At 34.9% G+C, this 13,303-nt stretch overlaps 1 protein-coding gene across 1 annotated transcript; it reads right to left on the bottom strand.

Moving 5' to 3' along the window:
• Nucleotides 1–3,990: 3,990 nt before the first annotated feature.
• On the bottom strand, nucleotides 3,991–12,398 carry LOC127128710 (uncharacterized). Its single transcript, XM_051058087.1, has 6 exons — nucleotides 12,031–12,398; nucleotides 10,993–11,374; nucleotides 10,080–10,276; nucleotides 8,101–8,245; nucleotides 6,003–6,156; nucleotides 3,991–4,450 (listed from the first exon to the last, which is right to left on the bottom strand). The coding sequence occupies exons 1-6, from the start codon at nucleotides 12,069–12,071 to the stop codon at nucleotides 4,425–4,427; spliced, it is 945 nt and encodes a 314-aa protein (XP_050914044.1). The 5' UTR covers nucleotides 12,072–12,398; the 3' UTR covers nucleotides 3,991–4,424.
• Between the last annotated feature and the right edge of the window lie 905 nt (nucleotides 12,399–13,303).

The raw sequence follows: 13,303 nt of genomic DNA, 5'->3' as shown, positions 1-13,303 counted from the left end.
CGAATACGGGTGCTATTTGGGCGGCCCTTTTTCTTTCTTCGCATAACTTCATTGTGCCAGAGAATGTCCCCTTGATATTCAGGTCAGTAATCCTCTTTTGCAACAACTAAAAAACTAATTTTGTAAACATTGTATAGGCTTATGACTTTGTAAATGTCAGATAGTAAGTATGAAGGATTCTTTCGAACCTATGAATATGCCGCAATGATATGGGAGCATGGCATACGAAAGGCTTCGAACTTTCCGCAGTCGCATCAACCTCTATCTAGTTCCACTTTGTATTGTTCCATCGGCATGTCTTCATTATGATCCATGAACTCAGCAACACTGTACCAACCTTTAGTACGGTCAAACACCGAGACCACGTGGGTGTTAGCTTTGGAAGCTTCGTGCCTAATGAATTTCAATGAAGCATCACTGAACAGCTTCCCAGATTATAACATTGAACTTCATTTGGAATGTATGGTCTCAAACAGCGCCCCTTGTCTGAAATATGTTGTTTGCACTAAAGCGGTTAAAGGTAGGTTTCGGATGCCTTTGAAGACAGAGTTCATTGATTCCACAAGATTTATTGTCATGTGGCCCCAACGTTGACCATTGCCATATGCCCTAGTCCATTTCCCCAATGGAATACTATCAATCCACCGTACTGCATCTGCATTTGACAATCTGATGTCTTTGCGGTAGTGTTTGAAAGAAGGTTCTACTAATGCGAACATGTGTTGACAACCTTCTTCCGCAACGTTTTGTCTTTTATCTCCCGCATAAAATTTTGAGTGATATGTCTAATGCAGTAGACATGCATCGACGGAGGATCCTTTCAGTCATTATCAATGTTTTTGTAGGCACTCGCTATTGAATGGTGTCGGTCAGAGATCAAACATAAGTTAGGTTGAGGAGCAACGTGCAATCGGAAATTTTTTAGGGAAAAACTTCATCCCTCAGTAGTCTCCCTTTCAACTAGGGAAAAGGTGATTTGAAAAATGTTGTTGTTGTCATCTTGTGTCACTGCCATCAATAGCGTTCCTTTATATTTCTCGTACAACCATGTACCATCAATATGTATAATAGGTTTACAGAAAGCAAAACCTTTGATGCATGGTTGATACGCCCAGAAGAGACGGTGGAATATTCAATTTCCAATAGCACAAGTCCCGTCTAGGGTATACGCCGGCAATATTTCCAACTTGACAATAGTCCCTGGAACATATTGTTTAAGAGCCACCAAGTATTTTGGAAGTTGTTTGTAAGACTCCTCCCAATTGCCATACACTTTTCCAACCGCCTTAGTCCTAGCTATCCAAGCCTTCCTGTATGATGGAGTATAGTTGTATTGTTTTACAATATGCGAGATTCTAACTCTATTTGCAATGAATTGTTGGGTGTCTCATTGTGTGACGACCAAGCTACGGGAGAGACTTTTGGTCAAGCTAGGGGTCAATGTATTAACTTAAGATATCTCAAACAATATTATGCGAGTATAACATTGACAGAAGAATCTATCGAGTATGAAAAAATAATTAAAGCTCGGTGTTATATTATGATTTTATTCGATAATTTTTTATTTCCCGAAAGTACTGGTAATACGGTAAATATTATGCATTTACCTTTGTTACGAAACATAAATAAGGTAAGCACAAATAGTTGGGGTTCAGCTGTTTTGGCTTATCTATATAGTGTGTTGTGTAAAAATGCCAAAAAAAAATACTTGTACGTTTTATTCATGCGCATATTTGCTACAAGCATGAGGTTGGTCAAGAATGATGTCACTCGCCTCGGTAAACGAGAAGTCGTTCATATTCCCCTTTGCAACAAAATAAGTTTAAAACTTTACCATCTAATTATTAGACTTTATATTACAACTAACTTTAAATAATATTTTTCACATGTTTTTGATCTAGGTGGTCAGTTAGAGGGATGAACTACAACAGGTGTCTGAAACACGTTGTAGTAGTTTATCGCAATCTATTGGACCACATTGGACCAGATGATGTAATACTCCTAAACAACTCTATTTTGATTTAAAAATAATTATCAAATTATTTATCATCTAATCATGTCATATTCTTGTACAGTTTATCTGGAGGCCATATATGGGTCTTGATCATCAGGTTAATCATGATGATGTTGTAGTTTGGACAGCAAAAACACCAATTACTCGGTTCACTACTATGGAGATGCACCAGAGTGACCGGATAAAACTGAAGTTCGGCATGCAACAACAAATTCCAGAACCTCCGACGTGTTTGGGAGATTGACATCAACAGAGAGTCGATGTCCAATGGGATTATTTCGACTGGAGGGACTTTGCAAAAGAGATGTGTCATTATTGGAGGAATCGACGACAACACATCTTAAATGAACCAATCATGTGGGGTGTTAAACCAACTTAACAGTATATGGCATGGTTTAGGTCGGTTACAACGCCACAATTTGTGTCTGAGCCAAGGTATTTGATTGATCCACACCAACTAACTTCGTCATCATACGCCCAACAACAAATCTCCGTCCAAGAACAATGTCAACCCACCCAAACCCAACGACCAACCTCACACCATCACCCTACCATATACACCCAACAACCAAACACCCAACCTCGAAACCCATTCATGCCACACACTTAACCTCAAAACCAAGAATCAAACCCTACTCACCAACAACCATACGCAGCCACCACAATAGTCTATAGCTCAGATGATTCATACAATTCATGTCATCGTAGTGTCCCACCAATGACCATCCAAACATTTCATCGCCACAACACTCAACCATTGTTTAACTATAGTACACCCCAGGAACCATTGATTCGTTTCCAAACTGATTCAATGTCCCAATTCGGGCAACCATATCGTTCACAATTCACCCAACCACAATAACCCAACTACGACAACATGGACACCAAACTCAATTACGGAAGCGTCGTTGGCGAGAACCGGACCTTCACACCAGTCACCACTGGAAGCACTCAAAGACCCCAAACACCTCAGGAAAATCGTGGGAGACGTCGAAGACAGACTAACGCACATGGATGCATGTGCCACTTGCATTGACGCATACACTATGTAGTGTATGTATGCGCCAATGCATGTGGCACCACACATGCATGCACCAAGAGGCGTGGCGCCTACGTGCATAGCCATTGGGAGCATGTATTAGCTTCAATGACGCCTTCTCTCTAGCTTAATTGGATGCGGCAGTTTAACTGACGCATCGGTTAAGAAATATGATTATTTTAATATTTTTATTGAAAAAATAGTTATTTAAGAATTTAATTTAAAAATACTGATTATTTTTTATTAAAAAAAACGTAAACAGAATCCTAATCAGATGTAATCTAATCTATTTTTGAAAAAGTTTTTTGTGATGTAAATAACATATAACAATAGTCGTTTAGTTTGATATAGTTTGAAAATAAATATAAGATGAATTTGTGATAAATGTATTACTGGAATTTTTAAAAAACAATGTAAACATAATGAGGTCTCCGTTAAAAAAATTTATTAAAAAAAGTATTGAGAAAATTGTAAAAACTAGAGTTTAATTTTAAAGAAGTATTTAGATCAAAGTTTATATGTTAATTTTGTCCAGGTGTATAAACTAAAGTTAAGGTAGTATGAGACTTTTGTGTGTAGATAAAATAAGAGAAATCAAACTCTTAACTTAAGTCTTACATGGGATGTGGTTATCAGAAGCATTGAAGTTTAATGTCACGTGAAAAATACACATTTTTGAGATATACCTCAATTTTATGAATAAAATTATTTCATTTTTTTGTGTTTCATATATTTCGTTAATTAGGAACATGTGTCCAATTAGTTTTGTTGAGAAGTCACACATATAGTGATTTGGTTGCATAATCTTTGTCATCTTCAGCCAAAGTCCCAAGTAGATTTGTTCCTCCAATTCCTAAAAAAATCATTCAGCATGCAAAAAGAAATTTGAGAGCATAAATATAACTCCTAAAGTGACTTGTATTAGAAATGACAAATCTTTGAATAATAAATTTAAATTATTACCATTTCAGAAATGACAAATCTTTCCCAGTATATAAACAAAAACATCTCCAATAACTTCTCCAATTTGTATGGAACAAATAAGATTTCAGAGTTTCAAATTTACTCATCACAATTGCAACCTATTCCTTTCTATAATCCACAGAAAAGCTAAAAAAATGTTACAGCAATCCAATTTAATCATAAAGAATGGAACTATTAATTTCCTAGTATATTCAGCAATTATTTTAAGAAAAATCTGGAAGTAGAGCTTTGCTGCTTAAAGTTTAACCCTAAAGTTGAGATGAAAAAAATGACGAAAAACAACTCCTGTGTTGAAGGTGTAGGGTTAAAGTTACTGTGTACTTCGACAACAACATTACCATCAAAATATTGGCTTAATCAATGGAAGAACTTGCAGACCAATTGAATCTATTCCTCTATTGCGCATAATCGTTCTGAGCAAAGAAAAAAAAACTCATAAGATTACAGAGATATAAACACAGAAAATGGTAACATGATACATTAGCATTCAAAGTTTGCATATTTATTTTTTCGTTTTCTCAAAATTTGAGTTGGGACCTTTAAAGCACTAGCATCAGACATATCGACGCAGAGATAATTCTATAACTAAATTTAATCATGTGTGTTGGTATCGCCGAACACCAGAAATGTCAGTGCTACATAGGTCGAAACTAACTCAACGCTCAAAATTGACATGTAAGTTGAGAGATGTCTCTAACTTATAGACACGTGGTGAGGAATGTCTCAATTATACACATTTTTTATTTTTTTATTTATATCTCATCCGAAATGAGTCTCTCAAAATACACCTTTCACACTCAAGATTAGACATCTCACATGTGCCCCAATAGTATGATGGGCATGGCAACGGGGCGGGTCGGGACGGTTTTTACCTCCCCCAAACCTAAACCCAAATCCCCAAACAATCCCCGTTCCCCCCCAAAATCCAAACGGGGATGGAGAATCAAAACCCAAACCCGTCCCAAACAGGTTCGGATTGGGTTCGGGTATCCCCGCCCCGGCACTATTCATTTAGTGAAATATATTTTTTTAATAGAAATATTTATTTTTTCCAAAATAAAATTACATTACAAATAATAAAATAATAAAATCTAAAAAAATTTCATACATACATTTCAAATATTTTAAATAATAAATTAAAATTAAAATATCAAAACATTAAACACATATTTAATATTTTAAATTATCAAAAATAAATAATAATATACATAATGAAATAAACGGGGCGGGTTCGGGGCGGGTACTAGTGTCCCCATTACCCGACCCGTCCCCATATTTTATAATCGGGGAAAACCCAAACCCAAACCCAATCAAAACGGGTTTTCCCCGTCAACTTCGGGGCGGGTTCGGGTGGGTACCCGCGGGTATGGGTTATGTTGCCATGCCTAGATGGCGGGGCTAATAGATCTTAGATAGACTCTAATAACTTTGCAAAATTTAAATTGGGTCTAACTCAACCCTAAAAAAATGAATAGTAAGGTGAGTAGCATATAAGCATACTCTCAAGAGGTGAATGCAATTTTCCCCGAACATAGTAAAACTGTAAAAGAAAAAGAAAAATGAGATGAATACATTTGATGAGACAATAAAAATTGTTTGTTGACATGGATTGGGTCGCATTACTAAACATTTTGTGGCAGAAGGATATGTGTCGGTATTCAATTAGCTCATACAACGACCCTAAGAGTGTGTTTGGATGGGAAAAAATTATGAGGTAGGTAATGTAATTTTATATGATAATTCAAATAAGGCAAAGGAATTCAATTGAAGTCTCGAATATGGAATTGCCTCATCTAAACCCACTCTAAAAATCATTCAAACTTAGAATGCTATACGGCTTTGGTACGATTTTACCCATGTTGTTTCTTTAATAAATGTCAAAACGCAAACAAATATCGTAAACAGAAACTCAAGTGCAGATACACAAAAGGAGAATATAATCTACAAAAGGAAGAGAGATCTTACTCAGATATTCATAAGTCAATATCATTGATGTGCCCCATGCTGACATGCTAAAAAATCTTGGACCAAACCCTCTATATAGGCCTTTCCAACCATCTTCTTTGATTAAAGCTTTAGTAACTTGTTTTATAGAGCTTTTATTTTCATGTCCCATCACCTAGAGTGCAGAACTATTGAGTTAGACAAAATTATATAAGCAGTAATCAGGATACAAAATATCAATAGTTAAGGGAAACACAACCACGCAATGCTCGTGAAATGTTATTTTCAATCTTTTCTTGCCTTTATTCTTTTGAGAATGATGTCACAATCTAACATCATCATAAATGTTCAAAGAACTAATTATGTATGTATACAAAAACAACAACAACAACAACAACAAAAGCTCTATCTTACTTAATGAACTTGACTACATGGATGAAGCAACGCCAAAATAATTTATTATAATTTATTATATATCATGTTTCTATCCAACTTGCTGGTCTATAAATCTTTCTTAATAATTTCTCTATAGTTTTTCTAGGTCTCTGCTTCTAGGTGCTTCAGCATACGCTTCGAAGACTTGTCTCCAACCTCTCATTTAATTTCTCCCTCGACTCTTCCAGTAGGACCATATCATCTACAAAAGACATGCATCTCCTCGGTGCCACCTCTTGGATGTGTTGCATAAGTACATCCAAAACTATAGTAAGAAGATAAGGGTTGAGGGTCAACTCTTGGTGCAATCCTATTGGTATGGGAAAATCTCCGGTAACTACACATTGTGTTCTCACAATAGTGTATATTGATATCATTGATAGCTCAAATATAGACCGACAATCCTAACCCCTTTCTTTTCCGAGGTTTTCCGGAAAAAAACTCCCTAGGCACTCTATCATAACTCATCTCCACTTAGAATTATAAAACAAACATGAACGGAAAGGAAACTAGTTTTATAAATCGCAGAAAATAGCAGTTTGTTCGAGTTCTGCTATACAACAATGCCATAGCGCAACTATGGCAGCTATTTGACAACATTTTCTACTGAACAGCAGATTGCAGAAAAACAGTGATTTGCTCAAATTATGCTACACTACAACACCGCTATTTAACAACATTAAAGGAAAGAGAGAAGACTCGCGAAAAGGGATATGCAAAAAGAGAGGGGAATACCAGGCTCAATGCAGCCTGTGTGTGAGTAGTAACAAACAGAAAATCAGAAATTACATTAGTAAACACAAACCTGACACCTAAAGCAAAAGGAGAATAAAGAAGTTGGATTCTAGTGATGGAATGATTTTATATAATTTACCAGAGATTATGGCCCTAAAAGATCTGCAAGCTAAGCACATAGCTAGTTGCCGTGAGTTTTGAAATATAGAAAAGCTCAAAAAGATCGGGGACTGGAAAAATATAGAACACAAGATAAATGAAAAATAGAAAAGAATAGTTGTTGTGAACTGTCTCCTGAAAGCTTAAACTGTTTGATGAAGACATGTAAAGTGTTTTGTGTTACACTTCAAACATGCCACCTCTTGCAAAAGCCCTATCGGCTATGAGATTGGAAAGTGCAGAAGTCCGCCTAATTCACTTCAGCTGAAACTTAACTATAACTTTAATTAGAAATTGGGGAAGGCGGGGATTCAAACTTCTGATACTATGGCATGATGAATCAACTATACCAAAAGCTTAAGCTCTAAGGTGAAAACACTTCAATGGTTTTATATTATAATTTCTAACAATATTGAGAGACTTTTCTGCCTAGGATTTATAGGAATTTGGTAGTTAAATAATTACAAGATTAGGTCAAGCCCTCGTGGAGTACAAGTATTGCTCCAATCCCTTAAAAGGAAACTTTCTTATTAAAAACAATTTTTCAAGGAAAAAAGAGAGAAAATAGAGGCACCCAGCTTAGTAAAAAGCAAACTCTCTTATTTCTAAGCATTCCCTTAAAAGGCTCGGGTAACTATTAAAATGAAGTTGCTTGAAAGATGGCCAAACATCTAAAATTGCCACTTCAAAAACTCCATAAGTATGTTAAACCAAACAAATACAACAAATAGCATGCACAACAACGATCACCGAGGACAATGAACTAACAAGAAAACGAGGTTGTACAAACCTGTAACCGTGTCTTGATAGTATCAAATGGGGTTGTAATGCAGGATGCAGTTGCACCGGCAATAACCCCTCCTGCAGCCTGAACTAACATGATCTTCAGCACACTGGGAGTGCCTTCATCATGTTTGGCACCTTGGTCCAAGAATCTGTCCATGTAAACAGTAGATAGTTGTCTTGAATATTATGAAGTTGGCATAATAATGTAGAAATAAAAATAATGGCAAGCACGTATATAAACAATTCATTACCGATTACCCTATTATTTATAAAACTGCCCCTATTAAAATGTGTAAATTTTCCTTTACAAGTTTAATGTAAAATCGACTTATCCTTGTCTAAGATCTCTCATCCAAAAAGAAATTCTAGCTTCCCTGAATTAATGCATTCAACTGCATGCACGCAGATATGGTTATAGAATCACATATTTCAATGTGTAATTCAGTTCTGACAGAGTGAATTCTATAGACTAATCTGACGAATCTAATATCTAACATTAAGAACATTGTACCAGATTTAAGCACTTCACTATGCCATGCTTTTGCAGCTTTGCACTATCACTAGAACATAACAGATTTCCATAATCTAACTTATATAGAAGACCTATAAGCTGTTTGAAACTTATGTGCAGAACATGGTTAACTTATCTAACCATCGTATTAGAAGATACCAATAATTAACTAAAGACTTGCTTGATTGACAACATGTGAATGTTATCAACACAATCATACTAATCATGGCATAACAGACAAATATTTCCGGTCCAACTTTAAAAGGAAAATTTTAAGGTTTCATTTTTAAGAATCTCAAATTAAAATCTTTATGTTTAAAGGAATTCAACACCAAGGTAGTGCCACGATCTTGGAAAGTTACATCAAAGTTGTCCAACTCTTTGGGTGGGAGAGAAAGGTCAGTTTGCAAGGTCTGGCTGGCATCAAACATTAAACATAGTTCTAAATAGACACATTAGTTGAAACAAACAAAGGCCCTGTTTGGGTAAAAAGTTCAATTAAGCGCTTACAGCATAAGTGTTTATCATACAAGTGCTTATGTATATAAGCTAGTATTAATATAACAAAAGATATAAATCAAATTGTTTTTATACAATATAAGCCATGAGTTGTTTTCATAAGCTATTCTGGAGAGCTTGCGGGCATTATTGAGAAAATCTCAAGTCCCGCATTGGTTAGAGATAGAGCCTTGAAAGTGTTTATATAGAGTGGCACCTCACACCTTATAAACTGGTTTTGTAGGGATGAGTTAGGCCCAACCCACAAACTCTAAACTTTAATATGGTATCAGAGTCTATCGATTGGACCATGGGTCACCCACCGTTTATATCCACACACCAAGCTCAATAGCGTTGGATGCGAGGGGGTGTATTGAGAAAATCTCAAGTCCTACATTGGTTAGAGATAGAGTCCGGCACCCCTCACCCTACAAGTCGGTTTTGTAGGGATGAGTTAGACCCAACCCACAAACTCTAATCGTTAATTGTTTCCGCAAGTTCTCCTAAATTATCTCAAGTCCCGCATTGGTTAGAGATAGAGCCTTGAAAGTGTTTATATACAGTGGCACCTCACACCTTACAAACTGGTTTTGTAGGGATGAGTTAGGCCCAACCCACAAACTCTAAACTCTAATATGGTATCAGAGTCTATCGATTGGACCATGGGTCATCCACCGTTTATATTCACACACCAAGCCCTGGCACCCCTCACCTTACAAGTCGGTTTTGTAGGGATGAGTTAGACCCAACCCACAAACTCTAATCGTGAATTGTTTCCGTAAGTTCTCCTAAATCATCTCACAAGTGCTTCAGACATTAGATAAACTCAAATAAGTCAACACAAACAAAAAAAAAATATCCTCCTATCATTTGAAAATTAATAGAAATAAAAACAATGGAAAAGGTAATGCAAAAAATCAACATACTCAATATTAAGATATAAAATACAAGCATTACTAGGTCCTACAAGTTACCTCCAAATGAACCGTTGGCTTGAACCATAACTTGCCCACCAAACTGCGCTAGAAGGTGCATAAGTAACAACAGAAAGACCAAACCCTCGATACAATCCCTTAATGCCATCAGACCTTATAATCTTACGGGCAACATCCAGACCCCCACTATATTGGGCATGGCCTGAGTATCCTTGCACCATCAACTTTTGGCTAACCTGAATACCATCCAAGGAGAATTAGATATTAGAATTAGCCATGTTTTGAGAAAGAAGAAATTTTATCAACAAGAAAATAAATGAGAGCAAATTAACAGAAAAAATAAATATAAATTCCTATTGATCTAAGAATCTGACATATGTATCAATTGACACCCTTCAAATGAAGCATCAATTGAACATTGTCATAAAGACAAAAGGCATTTATAGAACAATTCAACTGAAAAAATTTCTATATGCAAAATCCTGCATCATGCTCCAATTGAATGCACTGTATGTCTGGAGACAGAACACACCCCTGCATAACCTCAAATTCCACCCTTCTTCCACGTAAAATTTTCTCATTTTCTGATATTTAAGCATTATAAAACCAACCATTACATTTTCAGTATGTTTACAACATCCTGAGTCCTAACTTTATAAAGTGAAAGCATCATCCGCCAAATGACAGTAAAACAAAAAAAAACTGGCAGTGTAGCATAGTGTTGAAAATAAACTTTTAATTATCACTTTTGAATTCATAAAAAAAAAAATTGAGTACAATACGATAAACACTTAATTGGATTTGAGAACATCAGCAAGTTAATTCCAATACTTGCAATAGTGAAAAATAAACATCATAGATTGATAAGCTAACTGAAGAACTAGGTTAACATCCAGAGCAGAAGCATTGAATGTACCACAGTATACATATCAACATAATTAGATTTTCGTACCACATCAATTGGTACAAACACAGATTGAGCAAAAAGTGACGATGTCATGCCTGCAAATCCATTTGCTACGGCAGCCTGAGTAGTTTCAGATAGTCCAAATGGTTTCACCATTTTAAAGGCATACACCTTTGTGGTCTCAAGAACCGACATGAATATGATTCTGGCCGGTATTGCACCAGTGATAACCGTACCAAACCCTTTATACAGACCAGGGATGCCATCTGTTTTAAGTAATCCTTTTGCAACAGAATAGGCATTTTTCTCCACAGCCCCCTTAGTTGCAACCTGCAGCCTAGTTTTCACAACTGAAACCGGATAAAGTGCTACCGTAACACCGGTAAAGAGTCCAGCTCCTACCACATAAAACTTAGTTTTATCTAGCCTGCAGAATTGAGTGAACTTAATTAGGACACAGAGCTTGTAGATGCAAATTTGATAATAATACCATGAACTCAAAATGCATATTTCGTTCTGTGGTGACAAAAACTAAATTTGATTGAACTGACGTATGTATTTGGATGTTTGGATGACTATCAATTTGATGAAAATTGCGTTGAAAAACCACATCAACTTGTAATAATTTGAAAAACACAACACCGACACCGGTAATAATTTGAAAAAATGAATAAATTAAACATAATCACAAGTGTCAGTATCGGTTTCGGACACACCTTTTTTCAGAGATGTCCGTACTACATAGACATCAACTCAAAAGCTCCAAATAATTACTCAATACGGCAATAGAATAGACTAAATAATTCAAAGCAGGAGAATGAAATCACACTATCAAAAAAAAATCTTATTTTTCCACCTATCAGCAAATTACCCTTTTGTTAATTTCCAGAACCCTAAACCCTAAAATCAAGCGGCTAAATAAATTGAACCAATTTTCAACCGAATAATTCATATGTTAAAATGCATCAAACATGAAAAAAAAACACATAATCAAGCAAAAAAAAATACAGAAAACCCTAAACAAAAAAATAAAAAGAATTAACTGAAAAACTAAGAAAGATAAAGGAAGAGAAAAAAAAATACTTGTCCCAATTAATCTCGGCTTGACCGAAAGAATGGGCCATTTGATTGATCAACTATTGCTCAGAACAAGAACAAAATAGCATCCCCTATTCCTAGCTTCGTTGTTGCTACGTTGATGAAGAAGAAGAAGAAGAAAGTGATGGAAAGGAAAATAATTATTGGTTTGAAGAATTGTAAATTGAAATAAAAATAAAGAAAAAAAAATTGGAATAGTCGGAAAAATGGTAGGTTTTGGTGTACGCGGTGTTTCTGGAAAGGAAAATGCTCGCACGCTTACGATTTTCGAATCAGCGATAAATTTCAATCTTTGACTATTTTTTACTTGTATGAATGTTCATTCAACATATATGAAAAAGATTCAATGTTTCTTGTTGCTCAATCTCATATACTACTTTACTTACTTTTTACTTTCTTTTTTTTTTTCCTTTTTAAGAGAGTACTTAAAATTAATTTAAATGGTTATTTTAGGTATTTTTTATCGTTTTATTGAAACTTTTTTAAAATATTAAAATTTTAAGAAAAAATACTATTTTAAATTATTTTTTTATAAAAAAATATTTTTGAAATATAGCATTTTGAAAGAATTGCGATTTTAAATATATTTTAATTTTCAATAGTGTATGTTTATGTTATAAGGTATTAAAATTAATCTTTCAATTTATATAAAATAAATTTGAAAAAACTTTTAATATTTTGAAAAATATTCTCTTAAAAGTTAGTTTTGAAAATAGAAGAAAAAAATTGTTTTTTTAAAGATAAACAAGACCAATAATCTCTTTTGTAGAAATTTTTCACTTTTATTTAAAGGTGATTATGAAAAGTTATTATTAAAAAGTATAAAATTTATTAGTTGATTTGTTAAAATTTTGAAAAAGTGTTTTTTTATAAATAAAAATAAATAAATTATTCTGATAAGGAGTTATCAAGTCTAAAACATAGGTATGAATATTAGGAGTAATATTCATATTGGATTGACCCGCTATGAGAATACTATATAGAATGTTATGCAAAGTGTCATAAGTTATTTTCATGGTGATAGTGGTGTATACCACCCTTCGACCTGAAACCACTATGGACCCTAGATGTAGAGTCGAGTGCTTTATTGTTGATCAAACGTTGTCCGTAATTGGATGACCATAAAGACAGTTTATGGGTACTCCACGAAGCATGCTAAGGGACATGAGTGACCTAGATGGAATTTGCACATCCCGCGTAACAGGATAAATGTCTAAGGACCCAATATTGAACTGGACAAGGATGACACGGTCTATGC

The sequence above is a fragment of the Lathyrus oleraceus genome, chromosome 3 (genome assembly GCF_024323335.1).
Source record: "Lathyrus oleraceus cultivar Zhongwan6 chromosome 3, CAAS_Psat_ZW6_1.0, whole genome shotgun sequence".
Classification (NCBI taxonomy): Eukaryota; Viridiplantae; Streptophyta; class Magnoliopsida; order Fabales; family Fabaceae; genus Lathyrus; species Lathyrus oleraceus.
This window is presented reverse-complemented; position numbering and strand designations above follow the sequence as displayed.

Excerpts from the sequence above, each read along its gene's own strand:
- LOC127128710 (XM_051058087.1), bottom strand. The coding sequence starts at position 12,071 with ATGGCCCATTCTTTCGGTCAAGCCGAGATTAATTGGGACAA. Across the intron at positions 10,277-10,992 it reads TGTTTGTACCAATTGATGTG|GTTAGCCAAAAGTTGATGGT; the intron begins GTACGAAAATCT and ends GATGGTATTCAG. Across the intron at positions 6,157-8,100 it reads CTATCAAGACACGGTTACAG|GTGATGGGACATGAAAATAA; the intron begins GTTTGTACAACC and ends TCTGCACTCTAG.